The 22500-nt window shown below is 41.7% G+C and overlaps 1 protein-coding gene across 1 annotated transcript in view; it reads left to right on the top strand.

Annotated features, from left to right (window-relative positions):
* Positions 1–22500, top strand: part of LOC110501008 (semaphorin-3aa) — a 63185-nt gene that overhangs the window by 20144 nt on the left and 20541 nt on the right. Inside the window, exons 2-4 of the mRNA XM_090200899.1 lie at positions 8624–8784; positions 11920–11982; positions 21551–21670. Of these exons, the coding sequence (XP_090057025.1) occupies positions 8624–8784; positions 11920–11982; positions 21551–21670 (344 nt within the window). The remainder of the gene's footprint in view (positions 1–8623; positions 8785–11919; positions 11983–21550; positions 21671–22500) is intronic.

The raw sequence follows: 22500 nt of genomic DNA, 5'->3' as shown, positions 1-22500 counted from the left end.
CTAAGGAATAGCTACCACTATGGAGAAATCATAAAGGATGGTTACTCTGTAAGGAATAGCTACCACTATGGAGAAATCATAAAGGATGGTTACTCTCTAAGGAATAGCTACCACTATGGAGAAATCATAAAGGATGGTTACTCTCTAAGGAATAGCTACCACTATGGAGAAATCATAAAGGATGGTTACTCTCTAAGGAATAGCTACCACTATGGAGAAATCATAAAGGATGGTTACTCTCTAAGGAATAGCTACCACTATGGAGAAATCATAAAGGATGGTTACTCTGTAAGGAATAGCTACCACTATGGAGAAATCATAAAGGATGGTTACTCTCTAAGGAATAGCTACCACTATGGAGAAATCATAAAGGATGGTTACTCTCTAAGGAATAGCTACCACTATGGAGAAATCATAAAGGATGGTTACTCTGTAAGGAATAGCTACCACTATGGAGAAATCATAAAGGATGGTTACTCTCTAAGGAATAGCTACCACTATGGAGAAATCATAAAGGATGGTTACTCTCTAAGGAATAGCTACCACTATGGAGAAATCATAAAGGATGGTTACTCTGTAAGGAATAGCTACCACTATGGAGAAATCATAAAGGATGGTTACTCTCTAAGGAATAGCTACCACTATGGAGAAATCATAAAGGATGGTTACTCTGTAAGAAATAGCTACCACTATGGAGAAATCATAAAGGATGGTTACTCTCTAATGAATAGCTACCACTATGGAGAAATCAAGGCTATAATGATTGGTTCAGTTTTAAAGAAAAAGTGTGTCACAACAGGCATAAGTACAATAGAGTGACCTCAGAATCCAACCAGTCCATGAAATGGAGAACCAACTGAATGTGCATGAAACATTCATCCACATGTTCTGTCCAATGGAACACTTTGAAGTGTCTAAACCCTCAACAGAGTCCTTGGGTTTAGACATGAATAGTTCCTGTGTTTAAATGGTGTGTCAGTGTCACTAAGGGCGAGACACCTGTATTTCAAGTTCCTGTTTACACTCGCAGCCGTTTTCAATGTCTGTCAATCGTCGTCGGATTAATCCATTGGTTTTGGACGTTTCTGTTATAGTAACCGTTACTGCGGCAACCTGCCACACACACCAGCAGCTGCGAAAGAGGGAGAAGAAGTGACGAAAAAGGAGGAAGGAGAGGAGAAGCCAAGCATCAAGGCTTGTGGCTATCCCAGGGCTTAATTAAGATAACATTAAAAAAATGTGTTGCTCAAAGCCTCGCCCACCTTTCCATCGAAATGCGTCCACCACCTGTGCTTGCTCTGCAGCGGAGGTTGCCGTGAGAGCGCTGAAAAAAACACACCGCGCCACACACCGAGAATAGAGTGAGAGAAAGAGAGAGACAGAGAGATGGATGCCAAACCAGACTGTTGGTGTTGGGTGGGAGAAGGGCGTTTTTCTTTTCCAAAGTCTGCTATTGTTCTTTGAAAGATAAACAGGTAGCTCCCAAATCATCTGCAAGATCTGTTCAGATGTATCTTCAATCTCTTCCTCTCTCTCCACACACTCTCCGCACGCAACACACACAGACATGCACACACACATGTTCACACTCCAACCTCCCACACACACACACACACACACACACACACACACACACACACACACACACACACACACACACACACACACACACACACACACACACACACACACACACACACACACATACACACACACACACATACACACACACACACACACACACACACACACACACACACATACACACACACACACACACACACACACACACACACACACACACACACACACACACACACACACACTAGTTTTTCTATCCTCGTGGGGACCAAAAATTGATGCACATTCAAAATCCTATTTTCCCTAACCCCTAACTTTAAACTTAACCAGAACTTTAACCCCTAAACCTAACCCTAACGTCTAAACCTAACCCCTAACCCTAATTGTAACCCAAACCCTAATTGTAACCTTAAACCTGACCCTCTAAGCTTAAAATAGCCATTTTCCTCATGGGGAAAATGGTTCTCCACAAGGGAGGCTTTTCCTTGTTTTACCAGCCTTGTGGGGAATTCTGGGGATTTCAGGTCCCCACGAGGATAGAAGAACAAGACCACACACACACATCGACATACACCCCTTCTGTCATCCCCATCCAGGAAACAGCCCACTTACTCAACTAATCAGATAAGTGAGTGTGATGACATGTATGTCGTCTCTAAAGGCCCGCCTACCTGACTAATCAGAAGAGGGAGTGTGATGACATGTATGCCGTCTCTAAAGGCCCGCCTACCTGACTAATCAGAAGAGGGAGTGTGATGACATGTATGCCGTCTCTAAAGGCCCGCCTACCTGACTAATGAGAAGAGGGAGTGTGATGACATGTATGCCGTCTCTAAAGGCCCGCCTACCTGACTAATCAGAAGAGGGAGTGTGATGACATGTATGCCGTCTCTAAAGGCCCGCCTACCTGACTAATCAGAAGAGGGAGTGTGATGACATACATGTATGCCGTCTCTAAAGGCCCGCCTACCTGACTAATCAGAAGAGGGAGTGTGATGACATGTATGCCGTCTCTAAAGGCCCGCCTACCTGACTAATCAGAAGAGGGAGTGTGATGACATGTATGCCGTCTCTAAAGGCCCGCCTACCTGACTAATCAGAAGAGGGAGTGTGATGACGCGCATTAAGTTTCGTGGGAAACACCTCATTTTCAAAATGGCGTATCGAGTTCAAGTTTGAGGATCAAATAACTAAATACATTCGGGAACAGGAATTGGCAACATCACTAAAATCACTAACGTCACTAAAACTGTTGCTACTCATCTAAAATGAGCTAGCTAGCTAACATTAGGGATTCCATTCCAAGCACAGAGTTATTGTGATTTAATTCTAGTAGTAATACATCATGTTCTTGACCTTCAACAGGTGCTCAGCCTTTGGCAGGAAAAAACCCCAACTCATTTGGGAGAGTAAAAGTCTCAAAGACGTATGGATGCCACCAGCGGAAAGACAGACAAACAAAAGTCCAGGAGAAATATGCTTCTGAAATGAACAAGAAGTCCACAGATGGATCACTGTCATTTACTCTATACATTTTTACAACATTCATTTAGTTTGAATCATTTTGAAGTGCTAACTAACAATGTAATGTTCCTCAATACAATAAATACAAATACACTATGTCAGTGGGGTGAGGGTGGAGAGTTTCCCCTTATATTATAAAGAGCTTTGGGTGTCTAGAAAAGTGCCATGTGCTGTAAGTCCAATCAGTTATTATTATGACCTGTTTTGCTCTCTTCCATAGCCTGAAGCCCATGTCTTGGTACAGAGATGGAAACTGGTAGGAAATGGTGAAATGGTGGACTGCAAGTCTATGTTAAGTTAAAGTTGCAATATGTACGTTTTTGGGCAACCCGTCCAAATTCACATAGAAATGTGAGTTATAGATCTGTCATTCTCTTGAAAGTAAGTCCCTATTTCTATGCTTCCCATTCTTAAGTTTCATTTTTGCATCTTATACTTTGGTTTTGTACACCAGCTTCAAACACCAGAAAATACGAATGTTTTGGTTATTGAAAATATATTTCACAGCGGTTTAGATGGTCAAATGATTCTCTACACTAGACTTGCTTGTTTAGTCACATGCTGAAATTAGGCAAACTATTAGACATTTTGCAACAAGGAAATGGAGTGATTTCTGCATATTGCAACTTTGAATTAATAAATGTAACAGGGCTGAAGTTTTCCAGCTTAAATCATCCAATTTAAAAATAAATTGTGTGTGTGTGTGTGTGTGTGTGTGTGTGTGTGTGTGTGTGTGTGTGAACCTTTCTGTGAAACTGCACTTTTTACTTGCGGATTACTTGAAATAGAAAATAGAAAGTCAAGATGTGTCAATTTGTTTGTCTACATGCCATTTTTAAAAAGAATGCAGCTATTGGAGTAAACCTATTTGGGGTTAAGAGAAGTAACTGTGAGTAAGTTCAAACATAAGGATAAGCTTGCAAGCTGAGTTTAAATAGGACATCTGATTTCCACTTTGCATTCAGAACGGGTGGTTTTATTATTGTAGCTAATAAAAACCAAATCATTGATGGATCACAAGATAAAAGCATGTATGTATCCTGAATACGTATGCCCCTGCATACGCATCATCACAATTCCTCATCTGATCGATCATTTCCCATGAACCGCCGGTATACAGGTCAACACACTCCCTCATCTGATTGGTCAAGTAGGCGGGCCTTCTGACTTTGTGGCTGTGGTAACTAGTGCCAACGACAGATCTGGCAGAAAGACACGAAATGAAATGTTGAAAGAGGAAATTAGTCAATTTCAAACACAGGTAGTCTCTACTTCTGTTACCCAGAATACTTCTCTCCCACAACCAACACTCCCCAATAAATGCTGCTATTATTCCTATAACCTAGTGTTGCATAAGTTTTTTGTGAAGTGCTTTTTTCCTGTTGGGCCTTATTTTAATGCTCGAGTCATTCAGATAAACATATATAAACATAATTTAATGTCTCGCCGCTTTTCATGTTTCGTTATTCTGCCATTGTGCTGAGTGTAGAGGGTGTAGGCGGCTGAAAGGCCTCTCTGTTTAGAGAATGGAAAGATGAAGTGCACTCCTCCTGACAATCACACTTGTGAATTCAATTTGGCTAGTTTTTTTCCCCCAAAGGCTTTTAAAATAAAACAAGAGCCTGGTTATTTTCCATAATGACGTACGATAGGGAGCGAATAATTTATTTGAATGAATCAGGAGTGTTTATCGGTTTCGAGGACGTACTTAATGCGAACACATGTCCACGCGTAGAAAGAGTGCTTGAACACATGGAGAGATGTGTGCCTGAGCAGGCACAGGTATACACACACACACACACACACACACACACACACACACACACACACACACACACACACACACACACACAGAGAGACAGGCAGACAGACAGACAGACAGACAGACAGACAGACAGACAGACAGACAGACAGACAGACAGACAGACAGACAGACAGACAGACAGACAGACAGACAGACAGACAGACAGATAGGTCTGTGGTCCAGATTCAGCCACACCTACCTGTCTTCTGTGTGGGAGGGAGAGCAGGGGAACAAAGGATGTGTATGAAGAGAAGGAGGTTTGTATATGTGAGTGTGTGAGATGGGCAGCAGAGAAAGGATATGTTTACGCACGTGTCTGAGTGAAAGACGTTATAAGGAGTGTGTGTGTGTGGTGTGCGTGTGTGTGTTTGATCAAATGAGAGTGTGGTGGTGCAGGCGCAGAGTGTATGTGTGTTTGAGAGATGTGGGAGTGTGGTGGTGTGGGGCAGTGTGTGTGTGTGTGTGTGTGTGTGTGTGTGTGTGTGTGTGTGTGTGTGTGTGTGTGTGTGTGTGTGTGTGTTTGAGAGAGGTGGGAGTGTGGCGGTGTTGGGCAGAGTGTGTGTGCGGTAGAAACTGCTGAGTGGGCTCGGTGTTCTACTGGTTAATGCTGCCATTGCAGAAACACTGATTGGATTACAACTTAGTCTGGGAAGAGGAGTGTGTGTGTGTTCGTGTGTGTGTATATATCTGTGTGTGTGTGTGACTCTACATCTGCTCCCTTGCATTTGCTTGAGAGAAAGGCCGTTGTGCTCTGTGTGTGCTGTGTGTGAACACGTCTCCAAACGAGCGTGTCCGTCTTTACCTCTTGGGTTCTTAGGTGTCTCGCCCCAGTCACATCGGCCTTGCAGCCTTGGCGATCTTCAGCTACGATAAAGCCTTGCTCAGCCTACCATCCCAACCTGTCTTACTCTGAGAACACGACGTGTTGAAATATGTGGCATGTGTTTAATCTCCGGCCCATCTGGGGGAAACCTTTCGCGATGGATCTCCACGGCTGCCATTATGGAGAGAGCGTGCAAATTCCTGGCTCCAGAGATCAACAGTCGCTCACTTTTAGAGGGCTTTTAAAGGGGCGGGAAGTGTCAGATCCAGGGCCAAAATGGCAGAGAACATAGCTGCATACCTTTCTGTTCTGTTTTGAGATGAGTAGATCTCGACTGCTCTTCCTATTTTTGTCTCTGTCCATTGTCTTGGTACATCCGTCTCGCTCTCTTTATCTGTTCTCTGTCTCTCACAGTGGAGGCTGTTGAGGGGAGAACGGCTCATAATAATGGCCGGAACGGAACAGATGGAATGGCATCAAACACCTGGGAACTGTGTGTTTGATGTATTTGATATCATTCCACTAATTCCGCTCCAGTCATTACCACAAGCCTGTCCTCCCCAATTAAGGTGCCACCAACCTCCTGTGGTCTCTCATAAGTCTCCCTCTTCCATTCTCCTCTTTCACCCTGTCTTCCTCACCTTTTGTTTTTGTAGCAGAAGTTGTATTCAGGTTATCAGTGACAAACCATCTCCCTTTAAAAACCATCACAGTTCAATATGTGACTTATTTTCTTCCATCTCTTCCCTTCCTTTCTGACCAACTCTCTCCATTTCCCCTTTACTTACTGTAGGTAATAGAAGTCCACCTCTTCAAGCATTACCTTCACTGTAAAGCACTTTTCCTTGTGCTCACTAGAACTTGTTTCCTGTCCCGGGGCTGTCATAGCTGATTGGTTGATTAGGAGTAAAGGGTTATCTGATAGGCTGTTGGCCCCGTGATGAAATGGGCCAGCCACTGACGATGCCTCCAGACTCTGGATCAGTCAGCCAGTCTCTGTTTGTCTACTTAACATTTCTTCTCTGGTTACATCTGCTCTAACTGTTGGAGAAGCTGTTAGAGGACTGATGGACATGCATACATAGGCAGCAGCGTGCACACAGAATTGCACACAAGTCCTGTATAACGTACCTATGAACAACACACACACTCATAGACAGACAGGTTGCCATAAAGGCGATACAGACAGCACAATATCAGTACTGTAACACCAACCACTACACACACCTTGAAAAGCCTCACATTCAGCCTTGAAGCAGCCCTAGTCGACCTAGATGAGCTGTGAGCTGCTTTATTGGGTGATCCACAGTCCCCCCTCATCCCGCTCTCTTCCCCTCCTCATCCCATTGGGAATACCATGGAACACTTGATACAGAGCGATGTTGACACAGACGAGAGGATCACTGACACCCCCCACCCCCTCTCTTCTTCCTCTTCTCTCTATACACACAGATGTCCACAATCTTACCCACAATACCCCGGGAGAGTGGGCGCAGATGGCTTCTCTGGGGTTAAGGTTCCAAGTGGCATCCTATTCCCGACATAGTACACTACTGATGACTAGGACCCATAGAGCCCTGGTCAACAGTAGTGCGTTATGTAGGGTTAATAGTGTGCTGTTTAGGGCGATATTCTAGCCGCCCGTCAGAGGAGATCACAGTCCAGACTGCCAGTGGGGACGCTGATGGAAGAGCTAGCGTGATGCATGGTGCTGAGACATGGGTTTTTAATGTACCTGTAATTTCTGTTCAGGCCGTATGTCTACAGTCTGTTCAGGTGTGTCTGGTACAAGGAGTGGAGTCTAAATGGAAGCAGATACGTAGAAGGGCAGAATCCGACCCACGAAAAACTGTTAGAGACGCATCAATTATTTTATTATCATGCTCACCTATATTAATCATTCTTTTAGATTTTCGAGGAACGTTTTTCGACCAGGTTGTTTGGTTGAGTAGCAATTCTGATTTGTATTGAGGAACCAGAGGCAAAAACATAGCAACACTGTTGTCTTCTGAGTTGGTTATTTTTGTTGGTGTAATGAAGGCTGCCTTGGCTTTATCTCAGCAGTCTCAACATGCTGTTACTACTGCATGTGTCATCAAAAGTTGCCTTTGGTGATAAACGTTTCAGAGGTTTTGTCTCAGGTTGGGGGATGTTTAGTTGACCTGACAGGTTTATAGGAACTTACTCTCCTGCCTCCACCTGCTATTTATCGCCATGCCTCTGCACACAATGCACTACACATCTTAACTGACCACACACAGCCCTGTCCCGAATGCCTATAAAAGATTCAGCCAATCACATGCTTGGGCAGCTTTTGCGCCATGCTGAGACTGGGTCACGCAGTGTCCACCTTAGAGGCCTTACGTCATGCCTGACCAGATCTGTGTGACATCCCAAAGGGCAGTTTTTGGTGAACCTTTTTAGAAGTGTCTAGCTTGAGAAATCTGAACTCCCAGAACTTAAATTCTTCATCTGTCTATGTCACTTTACCAGAAACACAGTCATACAATACTCTGTTGTGCCACAATTCATTTGCATTGACTTTCGACATGCAGCGTATCTAAATTGAAGCTCTTTCGATATTTTTGTCTGTCTATTCTAGGGTTGTTTAATTCCTGTACCTTTCCCAAAACACTCTGTATTTCCCAGAAATCCTTGGTTGGGAGGTTCCTGGAATTAAGCGAGAATTAGCTGGAAATCCAAGAATCCTTCAACCACGATTTCTGGAAAAGCAGGGAATTTGGGGGAAATGACTGGAACTGTTTAACCCTAGTCTGTCTGTCTACCCGCCCATCCATTCATCTATCTGTCCACCTTTCTTCCTCTTCCATCCATCTGTTTGTCTACCTGCTTTAGACTCACCCATGTTCTGTCCTCTGTGTGTGTTTCAGAGATGGTAGAATCCAGTAACCTCATCACTTTCACCGGCCTCACCAACAGCTCCGGCTACGACACCTTCCTATTGGACGAGGAGAGAGGAAGACTGTTGGTGGGTGCCGAGGACCACGTCTTCTCCTTCGACTTGGTCAATCTCAACAGAGAGCACAAACAGGTAAGAGTCCTACTCTTTGACCGCACACAAGGTCAACATTATGAAGATAACACAATGACCACACGACCACACAAGGTCAACATTATGAAGACAACACAATGACCACACGACCACACAAGGTCAACATTATGAAGACAACACAATGACCACACGACCACACAAGGTCAACATTATGAAGATAACACAATGACCACACGACCACACAAGGTCAACATTTTCTCTATGGGTCTTGCATCAGTAGAGACATACAATGGACCGCTTATTCTCAATCCTTCCAGTAAAAGGCACATATGCATGAAATAAAATAAACCCTCTTTTAAAGAGTGGATATTGATTCAGACAGGAGGTCCAGTGTATAGGCAAGCCGTCCATTTAGTAACTGCCAATGAAAACACATTATAGCAAATCTATGGAGCTATGTAAGGGACCTCACTGCCAAATCAAACTCTGAGAGAAGACTTGGACCGCATTTCCCATAAATACTGAAAAGCTGAAAGCTGTCTGAACTTCCCTATGATGATCCGTATGAATAATTAGCAACAGGAAGTGAGGATGCTTGAGTAATTAGAATGCACTTCTCAGCTGTATATGGCAGAGCTATGTATTTACATGTTTTTCATTGGGATCATTCTCCTCTGTGCAGATGGTTGGGGGACAGGAATATAATTGAATAAATGTAATTAAACCAGTTGGCGGGCGGGATTCCATTTGACTAGATCTGCTATACGGCATGATCAGGATTTAGGTTCACGTTATATCCAACCCTTTGTTATTCGAGACCCACTCCTGCTCCTCTCTCCATCTCTCTGGAGTCCATTACTGTGATTTCCTCCCTCCATCCCTTTCTCTCCATCTCTCTGTCTCTTTTTCTAGACAGGCCTGTTTATAATTCCATCAGTCCACCTGGAACAGGTTACAGGAGAGTTAAGAGTCTTTTTATCTGATTCTGACAGCTATCACAGACGTGGAGATTGATGTGAACAAGAAGCACTGAGGCACTGGAGAAACTGCAAAGGCCCTTAAAGTGCTGAAATACACACACACACACACACACACACACACACACACACACACACACACACACACACACACACACACACACACCAGTGTATGCATTGCAGAGGCTATTTAAATATAAGAGAATTACATAATTTTTGAGGGCCCTTGGCGCGGATGTGTTTTCCCAATTCAGATCTTTGATAATGCAGAGAAAGATAAGTGGAAAAGCGGTGATTTAGCAAATCTAATGCAATTACCCAGATGTGCACTGCAAGTCCCCTTGGTCTGACAGAACAGCTCAGCTGATCCTGAAGAGAGATACGCTATGAATAGAAGGATGTGTGTGTGTGTGTGTGTGTGTGTGTGTGTGTGTGTGTGTGTGTGTGTGTGTGTGTGTGTGTGTGTGTGTGTGTGTGTGTGTGTGTGTGTGTGTGTGTGTGTGTGTGCCCACGTGGTGTGTGTGAGGGTGTGTATGTGTGCCCGCATGGTGAGTCTGTCTGTGTATGTTAACCTGCTATTTGTGGTGTTTTTCTAGTGCCATGAGCATACCATGTGTGGGTGGGTACACATGTTCTAGCACCTACCTGCATTCTGGTACCTGCACTTCTATGACTTGTTGTACTCCTCAGCTTTCATGCCTGTGGATGATTATTCCAGCTCTTATTATGAGTCCGGCCCCAGCACACAATCTGTTTTTATAATTCAGGGGACACCGGTGGGACACAAACACACACAATCTGTTTTCATAATTCAGGGGACACCGGCGGGACGCACACACACACACAATCTGTTTTTATAATTCAGGGGACACCGGCGGGACACACACACACACACAATCTGTTTTTATAATTCAGGGGACACCGGCGGGACACACACACACACACAATCTGTTTTTATAATTCAGGGGACACTGGCAGGACACACACACAATCTGTTTTTATAATTCAGGGGACACTGGAAGGACACACACACACAATCTGTTTTTTTAATTCAGGGGACACTGGATGGACACACACACACGAATGTGACAGATGGTAAGACCATAAGGACAACCATCTTTAATTGAAAGTCTTCAATGATTCTCCAAAGGGCCTCATGAGTGCTCTGGTTATTTAACTTTCAGTACTGTAAAGCTAAGCTTATACAGGGGGTTCCCAAATGTTTTTGAACCTGGGTCCACCTTCAGATTTGGGGGGGGGGGAATTAATTTTGACCCAGCAAGTGAATAAGACTAGGTCCAATGTTGCTAGCTCTGAGCTATTGTAAATTGGTAGTGACTTACCCTGTATTCCCTTTAAAACTATCTGTCTCTCTTACTTCATGCTTCAAAACTCACTTCCCTCCAGCATAACAAGGTAGCAAGCTACGTGCAACACTTAGCATACTCATCCAGAGATTCTGACCCTTTGGTGCAATGGCAAATGTGTTGGACTATCATTTGCATGAACCTGGGTTCAATTCCTGGTTAGACTACCCCCTGAATGGACCCCATAATATTATTGTGCACTCCTTCTCTCTTGTTTTACATGATGACTCACTTTCTCTGTTCATATGACACATTCTCTCCTCTGTTCCTTAGTATACCACTCCCTCACTTTTAAATGATTTTATTTTAATTTCATCTTTATTTAACTAGGCAAGTCAGTTAAGAACAAATTCTTATTTACAATGACGGCCTACCGAAAGGAAAAAGGCCTGCGGGACGGGGGCCTGGGATTAAAACCAAAAAATACATATAAATATACATAAATATCTGACAAAACACACATCACAACAAGAGAGACAACACTACATAAAGAGAGACCTAAGACAACAACATAACAAGGCAGCAACACATGACAACACAGCATGGAAGCAAAACACAACATAACAACAACATGGTAGCAACACAACATGGTAGCAGCACAAAACATGGTACAAACATTGTTGGGCACAGACAACAGCACAAAGGGCAAAAAGGTAGAGACAACAATACATCATGCAAAGCATCCACAACTGTCAGCAAGAGTGTCCATTATTGAATCTTCGAATTAAGAGATTGAGATGAAACTCAATGATGTTGTTGTTTATAATCTCTCTCAATGACATTCTCTCCTGTTCCGTATGATAACACTCCCTCTCTCCTCCTCTCCATAGATCGCATGGCCAGCCACACCCTCAAAGCGTGACGAGTGCAAGTGGGCGGGGAAAGACCTCGGGGTAAGTTCTGCGAGTCACCTTATAACCACTTATGTCACTCTTATGTAGCCTGACACAATAGGTGGATACATGTGGTGTATGTTACCTGCAGGCTATACTTTAACTTGTCAGCACACAGCTTATGCAGGGGAATGTAACTAGCATGTCTGACATGCTGTTAGCGTGTTATCATTAGTAACCTACGTAACTAGCATGTCTGACATACTGTTAGTGTGTTACCATTAGTAACCTACGTAACTAGCATGTCTGACATACTGTTAGTGTGTTACCATTAGCAACCTACGTAACTAGCATGTCTGACATGCTGTTAGTGTGTTACCATAAGGAACCCATGTAACTAGCTTGTCTGACATGTTGTTAGTGTGTTACCATTAGGAACCCATGTAACTAGCATGTCTGACATGCTGTTAGTGTGTTACCATTAGGAACCCATGTAACTAGCATGTCTGACATGCTGTTAGTGTGTTACCATTAGGAACCCATGTAACTAGCATGTCTGACATGTTGTTAGTGTGTTACCATTAGCAACCTACGTAACTAGCTTGTCTGACATGCTGTTAGTGTGTTACCATTAGTAACCTACGTAACTAGCTTGTCTGACATGTTGTTAGTGTGTTACCATTAGCAACCTACGTAACTAGCATGTCTGACATGCTGTTAGTGTGTTACCATTAGGAACCCATGTAACTAGCATGTCTGACATGTTGTTAGTGTGTTACCATTAGGAACCCATGTAACTAGCTTGTCTGACATGCTGTTAGTGTGTTACCATTAGGAACCCATGTAACTAGCATGTCTGACATGCTGTTAGTGTGTTACCATTAGGAACCCATGTAACTAGCATGTCTGACATGTTGTTAGTGTGTTACCATTAGCAACCTACGTAACTAGCATGTCTGACATGCTGTTAGTGTGTTACCATTAGGAACCCATGTAACTAGCTTGTCTGACATGTTGTTAGTGTGTTACCATTAGGAACCCATGTAACTAGCATGTCTGTAATGTTGTTAGTGTGTTACCATTAGGAACCCATGTAACTAGCTTGTCTGACATGTTGTTAGTGTGTTACCATTAGGAACCCATGTAACTAGCTTGTCTGACATGTTGTTAGTGTGTTACCATTAGGAACCCATGTAACTAGCATGTCTATAATGTTGTTAGTGTGTTACCATTAGGAACCCATGTAACTAGCTTGTCTGACATGTTGTTAGTGTGTTACCATTAGGAACCCATGTAACTAGCTCGTCTGACATGTTGTTAGTGTGTTACCTGCAACATTAATAACCTATAATAACATAACATAAATAATTAATAACAATTAATGACCTGCAACATTAATAATAATATTTTTCCACGTCGTGTCGTCAGATGGAAACATTTAGAAGATGTTTGTTGTGGAAATGATGTGGAAGCGACATTATAGCAACATTGATCCAAACTAGCATAGCTGTCGTTGCTAGTAGTTTCCATGACCTTGTGGTCCCCTGGAAGCGTTCCTTCCCCGCTGTGTGTGTTTGTTGGTTCTGTTGGCACGCCGGCAAGAACGCAGTACATCACATCACTCTGTTTATTTATCTACCAATGTTCTGCATGCACAGCTGAACTCAGTGTGTGTGTCTATGTGTGTGTTTGAGAGAGAGAGATGAAGTGAGTGTGTGTGGGTGTGCCGTCTGATTGTGTGCGTTATCGCAGAGAGAGAGAGAGAGAGAGAGAGAGAGAGAGAGAGAGAGAGAGATAGAGAGAGAGAGAGAGAGAGAGAGAGAGAGAGAGAGAGAGAGTGTGTTGTATGTATCAGATTGTGAGTGTTATCTCATATGGGGTTTACACACAACCCTCGTGTTGTATCTGCTTCTAATTTCATGGCTGAGTGCACATGCAGTGGAGGGGAGGGGGCTCTAGGATTATGTGGGATTACGTAGTTCAGTCCATAAATCACAGAGGTTCCACTTGGGTCATAGTCTGTGGCAGGTTTTTGGGTTATAAACATAGCACTGCCCTAACACAGATACATACAGACATTCCTGCTGTACACATGACCAGATACACACACGTGTACTCTATAACACACACACACACAGATGCATGCGCGCATTCACACACACACATTGATGAGGCATTTGCATGCTGTAAAAATGTTTACTCTAGAAAATGAGGCAATGAAAGCTGCGTTTTTGTGGGCACGAATGCTTGATTAGGACATTACAAAAGCATTCCTAGCTCCTAAGTGGTGAATTTCTCCAGTCAATTTAGAGCCCTGGAACAAATGCAACAGTACAGCACTCTCTGCCCAAATGTCTTACTGGTGATTCACTGGGCTTTGTACAAGATGACTCAGTAGGTTGGGTATGATTCAGTCAGGAACGTGACTCATTTGATTCGGTTATGGATTATTGCCCAATCCCATAGCCCACGTGGACTCGTGGAGATCTGAGAGAGTTGATTATAGCGATGGGGGATTGATACAGTTACATATCGTTATATTATTGTTGGACGATATTATATTGATATTTGAACTCAGTTGCCAGAGAGGAGGAAATTGCTCAGAGATTTCATCATGAGGCCAAGGGTGACTTTAAAACAGTTTGAGTTTAATAGGAGAAAACTGAGGATGGATCAATAACATTGTAGTTACTCCACAATACTAAGCTAATTGACAGAGTGAAAACAAGGAACCCTGTACAGAATAAAAATATTCCAAAACATGCATCCTGTTTGCAACAAGGCACTAAAGTAAAGCAATTCACTTTTTGTAAGTGGAATGCAGCTAAGCACAGGTAAAATCCTAGAAGAAAACTTGGTTCTGTCTGGGAGATGAATTCACCTTTCAGCAGGACAATAACCTAACACACAAGGCCAAATGTTCCTGAGTGGTCGAGATACAGTTTTGACTTAAATCTACTTGAACATCTATGGCAAGACCTGACCTGAACATGGTTGTCTAGCAATGATCAACAACCAATTTGACAGAGTTTGAAGAATTTAGAAAAAGTTAATGGGCAAATGTTGCACAATCCAGGAGTAGACAGCTCTTAGAGACTTACCAAGATAGATTCACAGCTGTAATCAATGCTAAAGGTGCTTGTACAAAGTATTGACTCAGGGGTGTGAATACTTATGTAAATTAGATATTTATTCATTTTATTTTCAATACATTTGCAAAAAAAAAAATATGTTTTTTTTACTTGGGGTTCATTATGTGGTATTGTGTCAATTTAATCCATTTGGAATTCAGGCTATTACACATTAAAATGTGGAATAAGTCAAGGGGTATAAATACTTTCTAAAGGCAAAATGTTCAAATCAAGAATCGAATCCCTATACATTTAGAATCACAATACATATAGAATCACACTACATATATAATCACACTACATATAGAATCACACTACATATAGAATCACTATACATTTAGAATCACAATACATATAGAATCACACTACATATAGAATCCCTATACATATAGAATCACTATACATATAGAATCACAATACATATAGAATCACTATACATATAGAATCACACTACATATAGAATGACACTACATATAGAATCACACTACATATAGAATCACACTACATATAGAATCACACTACATATAGAATCCCTATACATATAGAATCACTATACATATAGAATCATTATACATATAGAATCCCTATACATTTAGAATCACAATACATATAGAATCACACTACATATATAATCACACTACATATAGAATCACACTACATATAGAATCACTATACATTTAGAATCACACTACATATAGAATCACACTACATATAGAATCCCTATACATATAGAATCACTATACATATAGAATCACAATACATATAGAATCACTATACATATAGAATCACACTACATATAGAATGACACTACATATAGAATCACACTACATATAGAATCACACTACATATAGAATCACACTACATATAGAATCCCTATACATATAGAATCACTATACATATAGAATCACAATAAATATAGAATCACTATACATATAGAATCACACTACATATAGAATCACACTACATATAGAATCCCTATACATATAGAATCACTATACATATAGAATCACAATAAATATAGAATCACACTACATATAGAATCACTATACATATAGAATCACTATACATATAGAATCACTATACATATAGAATCACTATACATATAGAATGACACTACATATAGAATGACACTACATATATAATCACACTACATATAGAATCACACTACATATAGAATCCCTATACATATAGAATCCCTATACATATAGAATCACTATACATATAGAATCACTATACATATAGAATCCCTATACATTTAGAATCACAATACATATAGAATCACACTACATATATAATCACACTACATATAGAATCACACTACATATAGAATGACACTACATATAGAATGACACTACATATAGAATCACACTACATATATAATCACACTACATATAGAATCACACTACATATAGAATCACACTACATATAGAATCCCTATACATATAGAATCACTATACATATAGAATCACTATACATATAGAATCCCTATACATTTAGAATCACAATACATATAGAATCACACTACATATATAATCACACTACATATAGAATCACACTACATATAGAATCACTATACATTTAGAATCACAATACATATAGAATCACTATACATATAGAATCACACTACATATAGAATCACACTACATATAGAATGCCTATACATATAGAATCACTATACATATAGAATCACAATAAATATAGAATCACTATACATATAGAATCACACTACATATAGAATCACACTACATATAGAATCACACTACATATAGAATCCCTATACATATAGAATCACTATACATATAGAATCACAATAAATATAGAATCACACTACATATAGAATCACTATACATATAGAATAACTATACATATAGAATCACTATACATATAGAATGACACTACATATAGAATGACACTACATATAGAATGACACTACATATAGAATCACACTACATATAGAATCACTATACATATAGAATCACTATACATATAGAATGACACTACATATAGAATGACACTACATATATAATCACACTACATATAGAATCACACTACATATAGAATGACACTATATATAGAATCACACTACATATAGAATCACACTACATATAATTTCAGCACCTAAATATTGTGAGGTCCTTGGCAATTCCCAGCCCTAACAGACAAGTGATGCAGAAAATGTTGAACGGTTCAACACAGTGCAGAGTGAGTAATGATTCTCATTTAGTTCAGAAGTTATAGTTGTATCTGCAGACTGTTGCATGTTAGGTTCACTGTGTGCTCTCAAAACACAATCAACCATCTACCTTAAACAAAGCTGCCTACTAATTCCCCCTCCTTTCAAGGGAAAGTAATCAGTTATTCCCAATAATGACCCTTCTCTCCCCAGAGGATTCAGTGGTATTCAGGTAACGACACAGTTTGTGTGTAGAGAAGTCATTTTTCACCCTGAAAATTGCAGAGTAGCATTTCTGACTAGGCTGAGTAAATGTCTGTCAGTGGCACACACACAACATGCACTCAATATTACACACACACACACACACACACACACACAGAGACACAAAATGCCTGGCTGGAAATGAGTCTAATGACCATGAGAAAATCTAAACATCTCTGTCAGTAAGATGATTAATGAGACAGTTTACAATGTATATAATAGCGATGTGAGAATGATGGAGGAAGACATTGCTTCTTCCCTGTTGTTGCCGGAACGTTACGGGAATGTTAGGAAGCCCATAAGGTAAAGTCATTAAGAAGACTTTCACACAAGTAACCCTTGTAACGGTCATGGTTGTGTACCATATAAGGTTGTGGAGCATATCTGGGTTTAGAGGTTCTTGGTTTGGTCTAACCAAAGAAATACTTGTAATGTGGGAGGTGAACGCTGGTTGAACACAGACAGAGACACTGGAACTGTTGTTGTGACTATGGGTTAGTGATAATATCCTGGGTTGACCTGTTGTTGTGACTATGGGTTACTGATAATATCCTGGGGTGACCTGTTGTTGTGACTATGGGTTAGTGATAATATCCTGGGTTGACCTGTTGTTGTGACTATGGGTTAGTGATAATATCCTGGGTTGACCTGTTGTTGTGACTATGGGTTAGTGATAATATCCTGGGTTGACCTGTTGTTGTGACTATGGGTTACTGATAATATCCTGGGTTGACCTGTTGTTGTGACTATGGGTTAGTGATAATATCCTGGGTTGACCTGTTGTTGGGACTATGGGTTAGTGATAATATCCTGGGTTGACCTGTTGTTGTGACTATGGGTTAGTGATAATATCCTGGGTTGACCTGTTGTTGTGACTATGGGTTAGTGATAATATCCTGGGTTGACCTGTTGTTGTGACTATGGGTTACTGATAATATCCTGGGGTGACCTGTTGTTGTGACTATGGGTTACTGATAATATCCTGGGGTGACCTGTTGTTGTGACTATGGGTTACTGATAATATCCTGGGGTGACCTGTTGTTGTGACTATGGGTTAGTGATAATATCCTGGGGTGACCTGTTGTTGTGACTATGGGTTACTGATAATATCCTGGGGTGACCTGTTGTTGTGACTATGGGTTACTGATAATATCCTGGGTTGACCTGTTGTTGGGACTATGGGTTAGTGATAATATCCTGGCTTGACCTGTTGTTGTGACTATGGGTTACTGATAATATCCTGGGGTGACCTGTTGTTGTGACTATGGGTTAGTGATAATATCCTGGGTTGACCTGTTGTTGTGACTATGGGTTAGTGATAATATCCTGGCTTGACCTGTTGTTGTGACTATGGGTTAGTGATAATATCCTGGGGTGACCTGTTGTTGTGACTATGGGTTAGTGATAATATCCTCGGGTGACCTGTTGTTGTGACTATGGGTTAGTGATAATATCCTGGGGTGACCTGTTGTTGTGACTATGGGTTACTGATAATATCCTGGGGTGACCTGTTGTTGTGACTATGGGTTAGTGATAATATCCTGGGTTGACCTGTTGTTGTGACTATGGGTTAGTGATAATATCCTGGCTTGACCTGTTGTTGTGACTATGGGTTAGTGATAATATCCTGGGGTGACCTGTTGTTGTGACTATGGGTTAGTGATAATATCCTCGGGTGACCTGTTGTTGTGACTATGGGTTAGTGATAATATCCTGGGGTGACCTGTTGTTGTGACTATGGGTTACTGATAATATCCTGGGGTGACCTGTTGTTGTGACTATGGGTTACTGATAATATCCTGGGGTGACCTGTTGTTGTGACTATGGGTTACTGATAATATCCTGGGGTGACCTGTTGTTGTGACTATGGGTTAGGGATAATATCCTGGGTTGACCTGTTGTTGTGACTATGGGTTAGTGATAATATCCTGGCTTGACCTGTTGTTGTGACTATGGGTTAGTGATAATATCCTGGGTTGACAGTAAAGTTTAACTCAAGGTTGATATCCTTCAAACCTGTCCAGTTAGATATCAATGACTTTTAGCAGCCTTTACACAACATGGCTAGTTATTCCAGATCTGGCGTTTCATTGTGACAGAGGACGAGCTCATGGTGGAAACAGGTTCCACACTACGATGGTGTAACTTTTGAGTGATATACTCCGTGAATGGTTTATTTTCTATTTTCCCTTATCTGTTGAACTATCAGCCTTTAAACAAATATTTTTGACCCTTCCACTGTCCTGGCTTACTTATTAGCTAGGCAAGGAAATACATTTAATGTCTCATTGCTGTGAGGGACAGGGAAGCCTGAGCAGTTAGCATCCCTGAGACTAGAGGTGGCTCTGTGCAGACAGAACATAAACCTCAGGTTTAGGATTTTTATTGACACAGAAGGTCCGTATTTATTTTCTTAATGACCCGGGAAAGAGATGCGTGTGTGTGTGTATTAACCTGGAATGAGCTTTGTGTGTGTGTGTGTGTGTGTGTGTGTGTGTGTGTGTGTGTGTGTGTGTGTGTGTGTGTGTGTGTGTGTGTGTGTGTGTGTGTGTGTGTGTGTGTGTGTGTGTCAGTCAACTAAAGGTGTGTATTCCTCATCAATGAATCGTGCCTTCATCTTTTTAGCATGTGTGTGCCCTACTGAACCCTGTAGAAGGCTTACCAGAGGGCTAGAACATGAACTAATCCCATTCATTAGGGTTAGCATAAACAGTCTCACAGCACTGGGACTATCCACATGTGCTGAGGCTGGGAGTCCAAATACCTTCAGTAAATTCAACCAGATGGATCACTACAGATCTGACGTGAAAACACACACACTGACGGACGAACGGACGGACACACACACAAACACACACGCTCAAACGCCTACGGATGGACAGGTGGACGGTCACACACACACGGACGGACACACACATGGAAACACACACGGACGGACGGGTCATTATAGATCTGATGTGAACATGGGATGCATCCCAAATGGCACCATATGACCTCTGGGTCTACCTATGGGCCCTGGTCAAACAGAGTGTACTGTAGAGGGAACGGGGAGCATGTAGGACACAGTCATGGCCTGATTTAGCTCACAGGTGGCATTTCCTTCAGCAAAACTGAACGCCACTTCATTTCACAAGCAATTTACCACAGCAACGGGAACTGGAAACTCCTACTTCAGATTGCAGGAGCTTTCCAGTAGCGCCAACCACCAAGTCTTATTTATGCCTGGAGTGATCAAATCTGAAGTTGTTTTAGGTTGCACCTACAGCACTTTAAGACAGCTGGAGCGCGCAGACATATTGTCCTCACTATGTCCTGTAGTTACCTCTGTATTCTAGAGCTACTTTGGTAGGCAGAATGTGGTAGCTCAGCTGATCAAGATAACTGCAGATATGGTACTTAAAATAACGATTGAACTGCAATCAGCAAAACTGGACAAACCTTCTTTAGTTCCAAGTAGTTACTAGCATATTAACTGAATCGTTGCTTAATTTGCTTAGTTGTAGCTGTATATAATTACACAGATACAATAAATGCTAGATGCTATGTGGACACTTAAAGAGGGAGTCCGCAGGACGGGGAAACAGCGCCACTGGCCCCACCACCACCGTTGTTGTTTTTGTCGAGCTGAGGAGCGTCATGCAGCAAGGAAAAACAAATAGCAGTACATACTGTGCTCTTCTGTTTCCAGTAACTTATTTGTTGTTGTGACATCCCAAACAGACATGGCTGTTACATTATTAAGGATTCCAGCTTTAACATGTGAGTGTTGTTTGTTTGAGAGTTTGAAACTGATCAGATGTTTTTCATTTTTTTTTATTTAACCTTTATTTAACTAGGCAAGTCAGTTAAGAACAAATTCTTATTTACTAACCCAGGGTTTGGCCGGGTTAGAGTCCCTATGAGACTCCCAATCACGGCCAGTTGTGATACAGACTGGAATCAAACCAGGGTCAGTAGTGACACCTCTAGCACTGAGATGCAGTGCCTTAGACCGCTGTGCCACTCGGGAGCCCAAGTTGATGAGATGTTGATGAGGTGTTTGTCTCTCGTCTCCTGTCAGAAAGAGTGTTCCAACTTCATCCGAGTGCTCCAACCCTACAACTCCACCCACCTGTATATCTGTGGTACAGGGGCCTTCCATCCCATCTGTGCCTACCTGGAGATGGGCAAACGGGCAGAGGTAAGGGGCAACAACACACACACACACACACACACACACACACACACACACACCTCTAACCCCCAATAGAATCTAAATTGCACCAAGACAAGGGACTAGATCATTATTTTCTGTTGTGACTATTTCCCACTCATTCAGTGTTTCTAATCAATGATTTCATTTGTGCAAAGTGGGGGGGGGGGGGGGGGGGGGGGGGGAAGCTCATTACACAGGCCCACATTAACAAGCGGAAATCGTTCTCCCACACAAAAGTTTAATCAATCATCTTGATAAGCAGATACAGCTTAATCAATGATCCCACACAGTGTAACTGTTCAACTGTGGAAAGGGGGGAAATCACTATCTTGTCCTGCATTAATATAATGGGTTCTGTGTGTGTGTGTGTGTGTGTATGTGTATGTGTATGTGTATGTGTATGTGTATGTGTATGTGTGTGTGTGTGTGTGTGTGTGTGTGTGTGTGTGTGTTGTGTGTGTGTGTGTGTGTGTGTGTGTGTGTGTGTGTGTGTGTGTGTGTGTGTGTGTGTGTGTGTGTGTGTGTGTGTGTGTGTGTGTGTGTGTGTGTGTGAGTGTGAGTGTGAGTATACCATGGTGCTATTTTACATAGATTGACGGGGTCTGTCAGTTATTAATATACATCTACAAGGGTCAATAAGGTACAGCTCTACTCCACAGTACGTGTTTCAGGTCTCTAATGACACACTGTTACCCATCAAGTGCACTAATTTGACACACTATTCCCCATTTAGTGAACTTCTTGCAAACCATATTCCTTCTGTAGTGCACTAATATGACACTATTCCTTATATAGTGAGCAACTTTTGTGTCATT

The sequence above is a fragment of the Oncorhynchus mykiss genome, chromosome 15 (genome assembly GCF_057628025.1).
Source record: "Oncorhynchus mykiss isolate SJ-2025 chromosome 15, ASM5762802v1, whole genome shotgun sequence".
Classification (NCBI taxonomy): Eukaryota; Metazoa; Chordata; class Actinopteri; order Salmoniformes; family Salmonidae; genus Oncorhynchus; species Oncorhynchus mykiss.
Note: the sequence above shows the minus strand (reverse complement) of the source record. Positions and strands in the feature narration are given on the sequence as shown.